The sequence below is a fragment of the Rattus norvegicus genome, chromosome 6, assembly GCF_036323735.1.
Source record: "Rattus norvegicus strain BN/NHsdMcwi chromosome 6, GRCr8, whole genome shotgun sequence".
In the NCBI taxonomy this organism is placed as follows: domain Eukaryota; kingdom Metazoa; phylum Chordata; class Mammalia; order Rodentia; family Muridae; genus Rattus; species Rattus norvegicus.
In genome coordinates this window covers 90,577,026-90,594,323 of record NC_086024.1, presented here as the reverse complement: position 1 = coordinate 90,594,323, position 17,298 = coordinate 90,577,026, and the positions used below count along the sequence as shown (strand labels likewise).

The 17,298-nt window shown below is 37.3% G+C and overlaps 1 protein-coding gene across 5 annotated transcripts in view; it reads left to right on the top strand.

The window, feature by feature from the left end:
* Window positions 1-17,298, top strand: part of Mdga2 (MAM domain containing glycosylphosphatidylinositol anchor 2) — an 864,098-nt gene that overhangs the window by 752,461 nt on the left and 94,339 nt on the right. For all 5 annotated transcript variants that reach the window (XR_001838168.3, XR_001838167.3, XM_008764688.4 and 2 more), the window contains 1 exon segment: window positions 225-373. Coding sequence is in view for 3 of the 5 variants with exons in the window: in XM_008764688.4 (XP_008762910.2) it covers window positions 225-373 (149 nt within the window). In the remaining 2 variants the exon portion in view is untranslated.

Here is a 17,298-nt window from a genome sequence, read left to right as displayed (position 1 = left end):
GAACTGTTTAGCCCACGACCTTGGGCTCATCCACGATTCTCCTACTGCCACTCAAAGTCTCAAAGCTAACCAGGAAACGGATTTGACTTTAAAAATATGACTTTGCAAGCAGAATAGTTCCTTATGGAAGAAGGAATATAAATTGTTAATAGGACCAAGAGAATAGTGAGTATGTAGAAGGCTTGATATGTCTACAGTCACGCTGAGTCACTTTCTGTTTTCAGGAAAAGCCTATGCCCCAGAGTTCTACTATGACACCTACAACCCTGTGTGGCAGAACCGACACCGAGTGTATTCTTACAGTCTGCAGTGGACACAAATGAATCCCGATGCAGTGGATCGGATTGTCGCATACCGTTTGGGTATTCGGCAGGTAAGAATTTTGTGCCTATTTTGTTTTTGTTTTATTGTAGTCCCTTGTTGAGACTTTGTTGCTGTAATTTTTAATTAATGTATTGAATGTATTATAGAATTTATTATCAATTTTTTAATCTCTAAATTTATTTTATTTTATGACACTATTGCTTTTCAGAACTTCTCAGAATTCTTACTGATATATTAAATTAATCTATGCATTTTATATTACTGGAATAAACTTATTAAAGTAATTTCCTCTCAGCCTTCTGAAGGGCTATATCTTTAGATGTGCTCAAGAAATCATACTGTACACTGTTATGAAAGGAATATAAGATGTTCTTGTGCATACTATTACTTTATGAATCCATTACCCTTTTTTCTAGGACTCTAGGCACCTTAGATATTTTTATTGAAGGTTCAATATATATACAGAATGTTGTAAAAGTTCACATATCTGATGAATATAAATAATTTAGTAATGAAAAGTAATGAAGTAAATTATTCTAATTTAGCTGAAGATTATAAATAATTGAATTGTATTCTTTACATGAACTCAATCCTTATTGATATAAGGGCAATTTTAAGTGATATCTCACTCCTCAACTTGTTTCTTGTTAGATACATATTTTAGGATGGATATTTCAATATTGCAAAATATTTTGACATAAAACTTTGAATGGCATATAGGCTTTTAGTATGTGTTCCAATTTTTTAAGTAAATCAGAGACTGAAAATCTGGCTTAGGACAATAAAAAACCAAAAATTGCCTGGTGATCAACTGCTTAATCCTCATCTATCCAGCCCATCCAATGTTTTACCATAGAACTAATCATTTATAAGAAAATATCTAGTAATGCAGAGTTCAAGGTTCATTTTAAGTTAAATGTTTTCATCATTACTGTTTTTAAAATCAGAAAAGTGAAATCATTTGAACACAGGCATTGGATAGATAAATCATTCTTATGAAGGTACTCAGAGTGCAGTGATCAGCTGACCCCAGACCATTCAGAACACATCTCTCTCAGTGTCATCCCATTTACAGGGGTATCTGGGTAACCCACATGTTTATTTCAAAATAATTTGTCCTGCTTCTTCCAATTTCATACTTTTGCTTAATATGATTGATAAATATCAGAAATTTCAGGTTAGCACATCTTCTCCCCTCAGCTGACAGAGTCAGCATTATAGCCTTGCTTTCTAAGAAAAACTACTTTAATTTAGTTGATATGGACACATGTGAGATTGTATACAAAGGACAGTATGCAGAAACCAGTTCTTTCAATCTGCATGTGAGTTGTGGATATCTAACTCAAGGTGTCAGACTTATAGCCAAGCACCTTTACCCAGTAAACCACCTTGATGGCTGCTTCTGTACTCTTAATAAAATTATTAAGAGTAAATTATTTTCTATTTGATGAGTCTTTTTTGGTAATATGAATCACATAGTTTATTTTTTTAATTTTTTATTAGATAGATTTTTTTACATACATTTCAAATGTTATTCCCCTTCCCAGTTTCCTGTCCATAAGCCCCATCTCGTTATCTCCCAATCCCACTCCTCCATACGGGTATTCCCCCTATACAACCCCCTTACTGCCCCTCCATATTCTCCTGCACTGGGGGCCAATCTTGGCAGGACCAAGGGCTTCTCCTTCCACTGGTGCCCCAACAAGGCCATTCTCTGCTACATATGCAGTTGGAGCCCTGGGTCAGTCCATGTATGGTCTTTCGGTAGTGGTTTAGTCCCTGGAAGCTCTGGTTGGTTGGCATTGTTGTTCTTATGGGGTTGCAAGCTCCTTCAACTCTTTCAATCCTTCCTCTAATTCCCCACAAGGAGGTCCTGTTCTCAGTTCAGTGGTTTGGTGCTAGCATTGACCTCTGTATTGGACATGCCCTGGATGTGTCTCTCAGGAGAGATCTATATCCAGTCCCTTTCAGCATGCATTTTTTAGCTTCATCAATCTTATCTAGTTTTGGTGGCTGTATATATATGGGCCTTATGTGTCAGGCTCTGAATGGCCATTTCTTCAGTTGCTGCTCTAAACTTTGCTTCCATATCCCTTCCTATGAATATTTTTACCCCTTTTAAGAAGGAGTGGGAGCATCCGCATTTTGGTCATCCTTGTTCTTGAGCTTCCTGTGATCTGTGGATTGCATCTTGGGTAATTTGAGCTTTTTGGCTAACATCCACTTATCAATGAGTGCATATCAAGTGTGTTTTTCTGTGATTGAGTTACCTCACTTGGGATGATATTTTCTTGTTCATTCCATTTGCCTATGAAGTCATTTCATGAAGTCATTGTTTTTGATAGCTGAGTAGTACTCCATTGTGTAGATGTACCACATTTTTTAATCCATTCCTCTGTTGAAGGGCATCTAGGTTCTTTCCATCTTCTGGCTATTATAAATAAGGCTGCTATGAACATAGTGGAGCATGTGTCTTTGTTGTATGTTGGAGCATCTTTTCGGTATATACCTAGGAGAGGCAGTGCCGAAATAGTTCATTTGGGAGAGCGTTATACTGAAGATCTATTTGAGGAGTCTTAAAGCACTCTTATTTTTCACATCTCATTCTCCTTTATTCAAGTCCTTACACATTGCTTAATCATTACTGTTAATGTCCTATTATACACACATGTGTACGTGCATGTGTACATTTAAACATATAGACCTAAAAGCAAATGGTTATTTATAAGGAAAATTATATTTGGTGTTCTTCACTGCTTTCTTTTACAGGTCTAGTGTTTTGTTGTTGCTGTTTTAATGCACGTGGGTGTTTTGCCTGTACGTGTGTCTGGGTACCACTTTTGTGCCTGGTGTCCAAAGAGGCCAAAAGAGAGTGTCAGTTCGTCTGTAACTGGAGTTATAGAAGGCTATGAGTTACTTTGTGGAGAATCCAACCCTGATCTTCTGGGAAATCCCCAGCGTTCTTTGCCTCCAAGTCATCTCTCCAGCACACAGATCTGTTTCCAATGTTAAAGTCAGAAGTTCGTCTTTAGATTTTGACTTCTTCATTTATATTTTCTTAGCGTGAACTCCCATTACAGTTGGGGAGCTAACTTTTTAAGTCAGTGAGATTTGCACAATCCCTTTACTTTTTTTAATCTCAAAACTCGTGTTCAGACCCAATGTTTCTGTTATGTATACAAGTCAGAATCCCTTCTTATAAATATATAAATGAATATGAATGAATGAATAATTAAATAAATAAACCCTTTCCTCACACTCATTGCCTCAGTTTGCCCTGCAGTAGTTTTGCTGGCATCGCTATGTGATTTTCCCAGTGACACCATCTCCCTTTAAAATTTGCTTTTCTGAAATGAATGTCTCCACAGAACCCATGCTGATAATATTTCATAACCATAGTTCTGTTTTATAACCACCTAACATTCAGGAGCACACATAACCTCATCACTCTCCTGATACTTTTCAACAAGTTCATTAAACAGTGTTCTTTTCTGCTTCTTTCCAAGATCATTCATATGTGATATGTGTACATAAATTTCCTCTTAGTCTTCCTTTGAAAATAATAATGAATTCTAGACACCTCTAGCTTCCAAGTCTAGACTGCTTAGCCTCATCATTTTTAGCTATATAATAACCCTGAGCATGTTTCTGACTTATTCCAGTCTGAGTTCCTGTTCAGAGAATTAAACATAACAATATCTACCAGATGGACCGTGTCTCCACTTATCCACTTCAAGTGCTTTTGTACAAAACACTCCTGGAAAGTCTTTATGGGAGTTCTTGTACTAATTGACAAGACAGTATAATGTTTTTATTTTTTTTTCTGAGTGTACCGTAGCTCATATTTTTGTGTTGTATTTTACCAGGCAAGCCATCTAGCCCAGGCCTTGGTGTGATTTCTAGCCACACTTTTGAAATAAACTAATATGTAGACGTGTTTTCGCCGTGACTTTCTTATTTTAATTTCAACCCTGTTATTCCCGCATGAGATCCATTTTGCTGGTTCAGATTTTTTCTCATCCACTTTACTCCCATTCAAGCAACTTTTTCTCGACGTAGTCTGTGCTACTAATGCACAGCACAGTCCTGCTGCAGCAAATCACATTTCTATCAAGCATCATCCAGACAACAAAGCAGTTTCCCCTCAGCGTTTTGAATCTGTTCGCTTGCCACACCATTTTTTTCCTTATTTGTTTCTAGAATTTTCTTTACAAATAAATGTTCTTTTTCTGGTGTGATTACTATGATACTCTGTCTTAACTGATCATTTTGCCATAGAAGAGACGCAATGCTTCTTTTGAGCATAGTGCTCAATGCAGGATCGTGTTCTTGTGTCATCGGCCTGTGTGAACAGGCAGGTGATGTTTGTTGGGATAAGAATATGTGCATAAGCTTCTCTTCCCACAGCACTGGTCATTACATCCATCCTCATGCAGAAGAGCAACATTTTTCTTGAAACCTCACTGATGGACAGAAATCTAACACAGTCAGGAAGCATTTCATATTAATGCAATTCATGCAGTGCTTTTCTCAAAAACTTTTCAATTGTAGGGAAAAACGTTTCACTTAAGATAAGTCTTTCCCCCAGTCATCTCAGAAATGTACGTTTATTTTCTGGCTCATGTGAAATAGCAGACTGACATTTTACTAAGACACAACCCCACATTTTGAAAAATTCAGACTTGAAGTTTAAACCAATTACTAGTTCCATGAGGAATTTTTATCACGTGTTTATGACACCAGTGAGCTCACTTGCGGTTCAGGCTGTCCTTGAACTTAGAGCAATACTATTTGCACATCTTCTCAAATTATATAGTTACATGATTGAATTTTCATGTCTATACATAGTAAGTATAGCTTGAATAATTTTTAAATAAACATAGTAGAAGTGTGGCGTGAGCAATTTTCTAATTAAAAAATAATGTGAAAATACATCTAGGGCTGGAAGAATGGCTCAGTAGTTAAGAGCACTGACTGCTTTTCCAGAGGACCCAGGTATGATTCTCAGAACTCACATGGCTATTGGCAACTTCAGGCTGGAAAGTTCTAAAGCTACTCTTACAAATTTAGTTCCAAGGGATTTGACACCCTCTTCTGGCTTTTGAGAGCACCAGTTGTGCTTGTTTCAGACATGCATACAAACAAAACATACATACAGAAAAAAATAAAACAGAGAAGGAAAATACTTTTAAAACTTTTTAAAAAAACAATGTATTTGAATAATTAATATATCCTAATTGTTTTTAAGAAACAAAGTAAAATATAGATTTCCCTACAGAATTAGTGTTCATGTATTTTTACTGAGATCACCTCTCTGGAAAGTGTCTATAATTATGTTAAGCAATGACATTCTTTTCATTCTTTATTAGTTGAATTGTTATGTATCAAATTCAGGGCCTCATTTGTCTCTGTGACTGACTAAGCTAGATCTTGTTTCATTATTTTAAAGTCATATAATCTTAGATCACATACTTATTTTAACCCTGCAAATCTAAGTACTATCTCCTACCCATAAATATATTCACTATAAAAATATAACATAGTTCCTGTTGTTGCACAATAATCCAGGCTGAACAACATGATAATTTGTATATTAGTTGAAGGCTAGAGAAATTCATTCCTTGAATATCAGATGCAGTTATAAAGATCATACTTTGTTTTTAATTCAGAAAACTTTAGAAATGCCATTAATTCTTCTTAAATTAACTATAATCATAGAATCATAGTAGTGTTAGTTAGCAAGCTGCTGGATATCATCATTAAACTGAGCCAAGAATTTTTTTTAGTTCTTCACTGAAATTTTAGCTTCATCTTTTGGCTACAGTATGTGATCCATCACTAAATATGATTTAAAAAAACAAAAAACAAAATCTGAAGTCTTGAGAGTCATTTAATCACTTTGTTTACAAAAACATCCCAGTCTATCTGGGTAAGGCATCTAAATTGGGAAGTACTCCTTTAGGAACTTTCACAAGAATGAATAAGAGAAGCAACAAACTAACTTCTGAAACAGGATTTCTCCAGAATCTTTATGTCTTTAAGTTATACTTTTGGGGCTCTGCTAAGCAATTGTTTAATCTCCTCAGACAGCTACTAGACTCCAATTACTTGCTTCATTTGTTGCTCATGAGGGAAGAGAAAAGGTTATTTGAATGTCTGCTTTCTTTGGTATCAAAGGAATTAGCTAAGGAGAGTTCATGCTAAGCCATCTGAATATAGCAACAACATAAGTGTCACTGGAGTCCATTAGAAACCCATGCAATCGTAGTTTCTACCCCTAAAGAAATTTCACATTTTGTACAGTTTCTTTTAAATTTTCATATAGTGCGATCTTTGACATCTTTAGAAAGCAGGTCATTCTTTTTTTTCAAACAAAATGACTTAATTGAGTCTGTTCTTGTCTTTTTAATTCATGACATATTAAAATTGCTGCAATTTTCATATTCATTTGTTCATTTATTCAGCCAAAATAGCATTGAGCAAATTAATCATACAATACTTTCCAGAAGTTAAAAAGTGCAATATTCTCTAAACACATTGCTAAACTGTGCATTAAACTAGGAATATATGAATATATATATATATATATATATAGTGGCTTCATTAGAGTTTTGTTGTTGCTGTTGTTGTTTTGACACAACCTGGAGAACATGCATCCATTCGATTGGCTTAGGATAATAAGGCATTTTCTTGGTTGATGACTGATATGGGGAATCTGCTCATTCTGCATTCCTGGGCAGTCCTAGATTGTTCTGGAGTATATAAGAAAGCAAGTGGAGCAAGCAAGCAGGGGGGAGCAAGTCAGTAATCAGTATTTCTCCATGGTGCTGCTTTTATTCTGGCCTTTAGTCCTGTTGTGACTTCTGTTGTTGATAGATTGCAAGTTATAAGATGAAATAAACCCTTTTCTTCCCCAAGTAGCTTTCGGCAGTGTTTCATCACAACAAGAGAAAGTAAACTACAACATGCAGGTTTGAGGGCACTGGGAACAATCAGCTTGTAAGCTAAAACATGATTTCTTTTTTTTTTTTTTCCTTCTGCAGCAAAGCGTTTATTGCATCCTTTTTTTTTAACTTGAGTATTTCTTATTTACATTTCGAGTATTATTCCCTTTCCCGGTTTACGGGCCAACATCCCCCTAATCCCTCCTCCTCCCCTTCTTTATGGGTGTTCCCCTCCCCATCCTCCCCCCATTGCCGCCCTCCCCCCAACAATCACGTTCAGTCTTAGCAGGACCCAGGGCTTCCCCTTACACTGATGATCTTACTAGGATATTCATTGCTACCTATGAGGTCAGAGTCCAGGGTCAGTCCATGTATAGTCTTTAGGTAGTGGCTTAGTCCCTGGAAGCTCTGGTTGCTTGGCATTGTTGTTCATTGTCTCCAGCCCCTTCAAGCTCTTCCAGTTCTTTCTATGATTCCTTCAATGGGGGTCCTGTTCTCAGTTCAGTGGTTTGCTGCTGGCATTCACCTCTGTATTTGTTGTATTCTTGCTGTGTCTCTCAGGAGAAATCTACATGCGGTTCCTGTCTGCCTGCACTTCTTTGCTTCATCCATCTGGTCTAATTGGGTGGCTGTATATGTATGGGCCACATGTGGAGCAGGCTCTGAATGGGTGTTCCTTCTGTGTCTGTTTTAATCTTTGCCTCTCTATTCCCTGCCAAGGGTATTCTTGTTCCCCTTTTAAAGGAGTGAAGCATTCACACTTTGATCATCCGTCTTGAGTTTCATTTGTTCTAGGCATCTAGGGTAATTCAAGCATTTGGGCTAATAGCCACTTATCAATGAGTGCGTACCATGTGTGTTTCTCTGTGATTGGGTTACCTCACTCAGGATGATATTTTCCAGTTCCAACCATTTGCCTACGAATTTCATAAAGTCACTGTTTTTTATAGCTGAGTAATATTCCATTGTGTAGATGTACCACATTTTCTGTATCCATTCCTCTGTTGAAGGGCATCTGGGTTCTTTCCAGCTTCTGGCTATTATAAGTAAGGCTGCTATGAACATAGTGGAGCACATGTCTTTTTTATATGTTGGGGCATCGTTTGGGTATATGCCCAAGAGAGGTATAGCTGGATCCTCAGGCAGTTCAATGTCCAATTTTCTGAGGAACCTCCAGACTGATTTCCAGAATGGTTGTACCATTCTGCAATCCCACCAACAATGGAGGAGTGTTCCTCTTTCTCCACATCCTCGCCAGCATCTGCTGTCACCTGAGTTTTTGATCTTAGCCATTTTCACTGGTGTGAGGTGAAATCTCAGGGTTGTTTTGATTTGCATTTCCCTTATGACTAAAGATGTTGAACATTTCTATAGGTGTTTCTCAGCCATTCGATATTCCTCAGCTGTGAATCCTTTGTTTACCTCTGAACCCCATTTTTTAATAGGGTTATTTGTTTCCCTGCAGTCTAACTTCTTGGGTTCTTTATATATTTTGGATATAAGGCCTCTATCTGTTGTAGGATTCGTAAAGCTCTTTTCCCAATCTGGGTTGGGGATTTAGCTCAGTGGTAGAGCTCTTGCCTAGGAAGCGCAAGGCCCTGGGTTCGGTCCTCAGCTTCAGAAAAAAAAAAGAACCAAAAAAATAAATAAATAAATAAATAAAACATAATTTCTAAGATAGGTTTACTTCTGTCTATTCTGGTTTTAAAAGAACTTTACCGTTATTAAATCCACTTGCATATTTATATAGGAATGTGTAATATTTGACCTTTTAAATTTAACTAATACTTATACACAAAAGGGTAATTGTATTCTCTTAACTACATACTAAATAGCTATTTACAAGCTAGCTCTTTAGAAAGCTCTTCCTATCTGTGTCATATTTCCTAGCTAGTCTACCTTTCTCTTGAGCTCCTTCAAACCTATGAGTGCTCCTTAGTTCTCTATCCTAGAATCCTATTTAACCTATATTCTGCCAACTGTGAATCCTGCAAACTGCAAGGAAAAAATCCCTCTTACTTGGAGCTCCTTACATAAGACTATTTCAAACCAAAAGAGAGCCAAGAAGGAGAGCTCTTAGAGATCCGATTGCTATAAAAGAAGTCTCTAGCTCCTTCCCTTTATCCTTGGCCAGCCAAACCATGTTATCATCATGGTAAGGGACTCCAAATCAAATTCGTAGGAGCTGAACCATTTCACCTTTATGGTGAGACAACTCAAGGCCACCCAGCTGACTTTGCCTAGGGTCATAAAAAAAGACCATAAGACCTCTCTGAAGCTACTTGCCTTAAAATCGCGGGAACTTCATATTCTTTAGCATTCATATCTGTCAAGGCTTTTATAAGGACAACAAAATTGCCTCTCTACTGGACACACCTAACTGCATCTGACAAACACAGTATTTAAGTTTGTATATTTTGCTAACAATTAGGATTTCTATGTATAATTGTAAGGGTCCATGATTCACCAAAGAATGATACCCTCGACTCACATAGTATGTAAAAGCAAAGAGTGTTTTATTCTACAGAAATCCAGCATGATGGGATCTCCCACTGTCAAGATAAAGAGAATCTGGAGTGAGCTCACAAATTCATTTAAACACATTAGAGGAATTCCTAGGGATAGGTGACTTATATCTTAATATTGGCTCTATCTCTAAGGACACTCCAGAACCATTGCTGGAGCCTAGGGTTTGGGGTATGGGGATGGGGCGGGGCTGGAAATTGTTGCCGGGGAAGTTTGGAAAAAGTTTCTGAGGAAGTCTGGAAACTGCTGCTGACCCATTGCCCTTGCCTTAGGCAAGGTGGGCCAGCAGCTTCTGATGGCAAGGCAGTTTCTGACTAACTGCCTAAAGCCTAGGGTTTTTTCAAGTAACTGATTTGCCTGGACTTGCCCAGTTCTTGAAAACTGGCTCTTGAATTGCCAGTTTTGAAGCCTGTCGTGAAGTCAGTCTAGACTTCTCATAATAATCAAATATCCTATAAGAGAAATGTGCATGTAAATGCAAATATCTGTGGAAGCCAGGCGAAGGTACTGGATCCATTAAATCTGGAATTATATGGAGTTGTTAACCATCCACAAGGGAACTACAATTTAAACTCAACCAGAGCAATGTGTACTCTTATGCATAGGACCATCTTTTTAAAACAAAAATTACTAATGACCTTTGATCAAAACCACTAATATATGTAATTATATTAATTATATTAATTATGAAATTTACTGTACATTTTAATTATTCTTGATATACATTAACAGAACAATTGAGTAACTGCTTATTTTTTCTACAGATAAAGCATTTTAAAAGTGATTTTTGTAGACAATTCTTTGCTAATCCCTGTTTATTATTTATTATTAGATTATGTTCTATTAAATATAGTTTAGGATTTATTATGTATATATGGCATATATACATAATATATAAATAAAATTAAGAAATTATTAGAATACAAGTTTATATGCCAAATGTGTAGTTGATTTTCTGTACCTATTTATACACTTAACACTCTTTTTGTCTAAAAGAAGAGGTTCTCAATCTGGAATACCCCTCAGTCTATCTCTAGGCCTCATTAATCTAGCTGCTACCTTACTGGACCTGGACTGAACACATATTTTTTTGCAACTTCTAGCATTATGGGGAAACAGCTAGTTAGGACCACACTGGGAGATGTGTTATTTTCACACTGTTTTAGGAGCCTGAGCTCAGACAACATTTTTGACACTTTTTTGAAGGCATTCGTCTAAGATATCAGGATTATAAATTATTCTAAGCATAGCATTGATTATATGTTGTCAAAAACTTTTTATAAAATTAATAAATTTTTCAATTTGCCAGTTAATGGCTTTTATTCCTTTTCTTCTCTCTGTGGAGTAGGAGTTAGTGTGCTGGGCAACATGCATGTTCAGCAAGCTCTATACAACAGAGATGTACTCCAGCCTATGACTTCCAATTTATTAATAAATAGAACAATTTACTTATTATAATTGGAGTTATATTTCTTTTTGTGGATAAATATAATTTTAATCAACCTGGAAGGTAAACTCTGGGCATCTATCATCTTTGTGCCTAAAAATTAGAAACCAGAGGAGACAAACCATTGAAACAAGGTAGTCTTCTCACACTTGCAACGCTGCTCCGGAATTATATTTCTGAGATCATTCTGTGATCAGATAATTATTTCCAAGATGATTGATCAAGTTATCATTTTTTATGATTTATCATACAGTCTGGGAACTAATCATAATGGAAACATTATCTTTAAATAAAACCAAGGTATACAGTTTCCTGAGATGATATTTGTAAGAATAACTTATTTATTTATTAATTTATTCATTTGCATTGTTTATCAGATATATGCATACATAAGTATTTATATGGATACACATGTATTTGTGCATGTACACATGTCAAACTAGAGTTCAACTTTAAGTGTATTACTCAATTGCCCTTCATCTTGTTCTTTTGAGAGCACCGTCTCCCAACCCTGGAGCTCACCAATTAGCTTTTCTGGCTCGCATTACCGACTCCAGGCATCTGCCTGTCTGTCCCCACCTTCTCAGTACTGGGATTTCAGATGGGCAGATGGTCCTGACTTTTGTGTGGGTGCTGGGAATTTAAATCAACTCATCACTCTTTTTTTTTAATTTATTTAATAGTTAATAATAATTCTTTGGTTTCCGGGCAAACATCCCCCTCCCCCTCCACTTCCTTATGGGTGTTCCCCTCCCAACTCTACCCCCATTGCCAACCTCCCCCCAACAGTCTAGTTCACTGGGGGTTCAGTCTTAGCAGGACCCAGGGCTTCCCCTTCCACTGGTGCTCTTACTAGGATATTCATTGCTACCTATGAGGTCAGAGTCCAGGGTCAGTCCATGTATAGTCTTTAGGTAGTGGCTTAGTCCCTGGAAGCTCTGGTTGCTTGGCATTGTTGTACATATGGGGTCTCGAGCACCTTCAAGCTCTTCCAGTTCTTTCTCTGATTCCTTCAACGGGGGTCCTATTCTCAGTTCAGTGGTTTGCTGCTGGCATTCACCTCTGTATTTGCTGTATTCTGGCTGTGTCTCTCAGGAGCGATCTACATTCGGCTCCTGTCGGTCTGCACTTCTTTGCTTCATCCATCTTGTCTAATTGGGTGGCTGTATATGTATGGGCCACATGTGGGGCAGGCTCTGAATGGGTGTTCCTTCAGTGTCTGTTTTAATCTTTGCCTCTCTCTTCCCTGCCAAGGACATTCTTGTTCCCCTTTTAAAGAAGGAGTGAAGCATTCACATTTTGATCATCCGTCTTGAGTTTCATTTGTTCTAGGCATCTAGGGTAATTCAAGCATTTGGGCTAATAGCCACTTATCAGTGAGTGCATACCATGTATGTCTTTCTGTGATTGGGTTAGCTCACTCAGAATGATATTTTCCAGTTCTAACCATTTGCCTATGAATTTCATAAAGCCGTTGTTTTTGATAGCTGAGTAATATTCCATTGTGTAGATGTACCACATTTTCTGTATCCATTCCTCTGTTGAAGGGCATCTGGGTTCTTTCCAGCTTCTGGCTATTATAAATAAGGCTGCGATGAACATAGTGGAGCACGTGTCTTTTTTATATGTTGGGGCATCTTTTGGGTATATGCCCAAGAGAGGTATAGCTGGATCCTCAGGCAGTTCAATATCCAATTTTCTGAGGAACCTCCAGACTGATTTCCAGAATGGTTGTACCAGTCTGCAATCCTACCAACAATGGGGGAGTGTTCCTCTTTCTCCGCATCCTCGCCAGCATCTGCTGTCACCTGAGTTTTTGATCTTAGCCATTCTCACTGGTGTGAAGTGAAATCTCAGGGTTGTTTTGATTTGCACTTCCCTTATGACTAAAGATGTTGAACATTTCTTTAGGTGTTTCTCAGCCATTTGGCATTCCTCAGCTGTGAATTCTTTAGCTCTGAACCCCATTTTTTAATAGGGTTATTTGTTTCCCTGCGGTCTAACTTCTTGAGTTCTTTGTATATTTTGGATATAAGGCCTCTATCTGTTGTAGGATTGGTAAAGATCTTTTCCCAATCTGTTGGTTGCCGATTTGTCCTAACCACAGTGTCCTTTGCCTTACAGAAGCTTTGCAGTTTTATGAGATCCCATTTGTGGATTCTTGATCTTAGAGCATAAGCCATTGGTGTTTTGTTCAAGAAATTTTTCCCAGTGCCCATGTGTTCCAGATGCTTCCCTAGTTTTTCTTCTATTAGTTTGAGGGAATCAGGTTTGATGTGGAGGTCCTTGATCCACTTGGACTTAAGCTTTGTACAGGGTGATAAGCATGGATCAATCTGCAATCTTCTACATGTTGACCTCCAGTTGAACCAGCACCATTTGCTGAAAATGCTATCTTTTTCCATTGGATGGTTTTGGCTCCTTTGTCAAAAATCAAGTGACCATAGGTGTGTGGGTTCATTTCTGGGTCTTCAATTCTATTCCATTGGTCTATCTGTCTATCTCTGTACCAATACCATGCAGTTTTTATCACTATTGCTCTGTAATACTGCTTGAGTTCAGGGATACTGATTCCCCCTGAAGTCCTTTTATTGTTGAGGATAGTTTTAGCTATCCTGGGTTTTTTGTTATTCCAGATGAATTTGCAAATTGTTCTGTCTAACTCTTTGAAGAATTGGATTGGTATTTTGATGGGGGTTGCATTGAATCTGTAGATCGCTTTTGGCAAAATGGCCATTTTTACTATATTAATCCTGCCAATCCATGAGCAAGGGAGATCTTTCCATCTTCTGAGGTCTTCTTCAATTTCTTTCTTCAGTGTCTTGAAGTTCTTATTGTACAGATCTTTTACTTGCTTGGTTAAAGTCACACCGAGGTACTTTATATTATTTGGGTCTATTATGAAGGGTGTCATTTCCCTAATTTCTTTCTCGGCTTGTTTCTCTTTTGTGTAGAGGAAAGCTACTGATTTATTTGAGTTAATTTTATACCCAGCCACTTTGCTGAAGTTGTTTATCAGCTTTAGTAGTTCTCTGGTGGAACTTTTGGGATCACTTAAATATACTATCATATCATCTGCAAATAGTGATATTTTGACTTCTTCTTTTCCAATCTGTATCCCCTTGACCTCCTTTTGTTGTCTGATTGCTCTGGCTAGAACTTCAAGAACTATATTGAATAAGTAGGGAGAGAGTGGGCAGCCTTGTCTAGTCCCTGATTTTAGTGGGATTGCTTCAAGTTTCTCTCCATTTAGTTTAATGGTAGCAACTGGTTTGCTGTATATGGCTTTTACTATGTTTAGGTATGGACCTTGAATTCCTATTCTTTCCAGGACTTTTATCATGAAGGGGTGTTGAATTTTGTCAAATGCTTTCTCATCATCTAATGAAATGATCATGTGGTTTTGTTCTTTCAATTTGTTTATATAATGGATCACGTTGATGGTTTTCCGTATATTAAACCATCCCTGCATGCCTGGGATGAAGCCTACTTGATCATGGTGGATGATTGTTTTGATGTGCTCTTGGATTTGGTTTGCCAGAATTTTATTGAGTATTTTTGCGTCGATATTCATAAGGGAAATTGGTCTGAAGTTCTCTTTCTTTGTTGGGTCTTTGTGTGGTTTAGGTATAAGAGTAATTGTGGCTTCATAGAAGGAATTCGGGAGTGATCCATCTGTTTCAATTTTGTGGAATAGTTTGGATAATATTGGTATGAGGTCTTCTATGAAGGTTTGATAGAATTCTGCACTAAACCCGTCTGGACCTGGACTCTTTTTGGTTGGGAGACCTTTAATGACTGCTTCTATATCCTTAGGAGTTATGGGGTTGCTTAACTGGTTTATCTGTTCCTGATTTAACTTCGGTACCTGGTATTTGTCTAGGAAATTGTCCATTTCCTGTAGATTTTCAAATTTTGTTGAATATAGGCTTTTATAGTAAGATCTGATGGTTTTTTGAATTTCCTCTGAATCTGTAGTTATGTCTCCCTTTTCATTTCTGATTTTGTTAATTTGGACACACTCTCTGTGTCCTCTCGTTAGTCTGCCTAAGGGTTTATCTATCTTGTTGATTTTCTCAAAGAACCAACTTTTGGTTCTGTTGATTCTTTCTATGGTCCTTTTTCTTTCTACTTGGTTGATTCAGCTCTGAGTTTGATTATTTCCTGCCTTCTACTCCTCCTGGGTGTATTTGCTTCTTTTTGTTCTAGAGCTTTTAGGTGTGCTGTCAAGCTGCTGACATATGCTCTTTCCTGTTTCTTTCTGCATGCACACAGCGCTATGAGTTTTCCTCTTAGCACAGCTTTCATTGTATCCCATAAGTTTGGGTATGTTGTACCTTCATTTTCATTAAATTCTAAAAAGTTTTTAGTTTCTTTCTTTATTTCTTCCTTGACTAGGTTATCATTGAGTAGAGCATTGTTCAATTTCCACGTATATGTGGGCATTCTTCCCTTCTTGTTATTGAAGACCAGTTTTAGGCCGTGGTGGTCTGATAGCACGCATGGGATTATTTCTATCTTTCTGTACCTGTTGAGGCCCGTTTTTTGACCAACTATATGGTCAATTTTGGAGAAAGTACCATGAGGAGCTGAAAAGAAGGTATATCCTTTTGCTTTAGGATAGAATGTTCTATAAATATCCGTTAAGTCCATTTCGCTCATGACTTCTCTTAGTCTGTCTACGTCTCTGTTTAATTTCTGTTTCCATGATCTGTCCATTGATGTCAACTCATCATTCTTGCTTATCAAACACTACTGGTAACCATCTTATCTTCATAGCTTCCCAAGTCTGATCTTTATGAAAAATCTATTAATTATCAAAAGTTATTTAATTGTGGCTATGCAGACTATGATTTATATTTGGTAGAGGCTTGATTACTAGCCATTGCTTCCTTCCTTCAGTGATGTGGTCACTTGGAACTGAAGGGATAAAAATGCTTGCAAACTCTTAGGTTCTGACTTTCTTATATTTCAAGAAGAGTAACTGTTTCAATTAAACATCACTGTCATTATTTTTTAAGATTTTAAGACTAGATTATAATTAACTTACCTTCATCATCTTCAGTTGTATTTCTTGGTTTAATAATCTAATGTAAATTTTGAAGTCAATAATTTATCCCATTTTATGCAAGTAATATGAATAACTCCTTGCAGTTAAAATGTTTTCCAAAGATGGACAGTGTAACACAGCTTTTAAATAAGAATTGTTTAGTATGGTGCCTTAAAAAAGTAATTGCAGAATGATATGCGCTGTACAATTTCTCCTCAACAGACTGCTGCCTCCATGCTTCACTTTTTTTATTTTAGAACTTCAAAAATTAGTTCAAAAGGAATCATAAAGCTGATTAAATATACAATAATGTACATCAAATTTTAGAAAGCATTTTAGAACAGAAAAACAAGGAGTTGGATGGAAATTTCAGGGTAGCATTAATTATTATAAGCAACACCTTTTTAATAAGTAGGTCTAACATATTTACGTTATACAGTCTGACACTAGTGCAAATGATTTACATATTCTGCATGCTTCAGCTCTTGACACAATAAGGTATATGCAGCTGTTAGTTCTACTTCAAATGTGAGGAATCCACGGCATAAACAACACACCAAAGATCACACATTCAAAAAAGACATAACTGGGATTGGAATCCAAGCCATTTAATTGTAGAGCCAGACAAATGCAGATCTTCAGAGTAGTCTCAACTCAGGCACTTTTTTTTAAATTTTTTTTCTTTATTAACTTGAGTATTTCTTATTTACATTTCGATTGTTATTCCCTGTCCAGGTTTCCGGGCCAACATCCCCCTAATCCCTCCCCCTCCCCTTCTCTATGGGTGTTCCCTCCCCATCCTCCCCCGATTACTGCCCTCCCCCAAACAATCACGTTCACTGGGGGTTCAGTCTTAGCAGGACCAAGGGCTTCCCCTTCGACTGGTGCTCTTACTAGGCTATTCATTGCTACCTATGAGGTCAGAGTCCAGGGTCAGTCCATGTATAGTCTTTAGGTAGTGGCTTAGTCCCTGGAAGCTCTAGTTGCTTGGCATTGTTGTTCATATG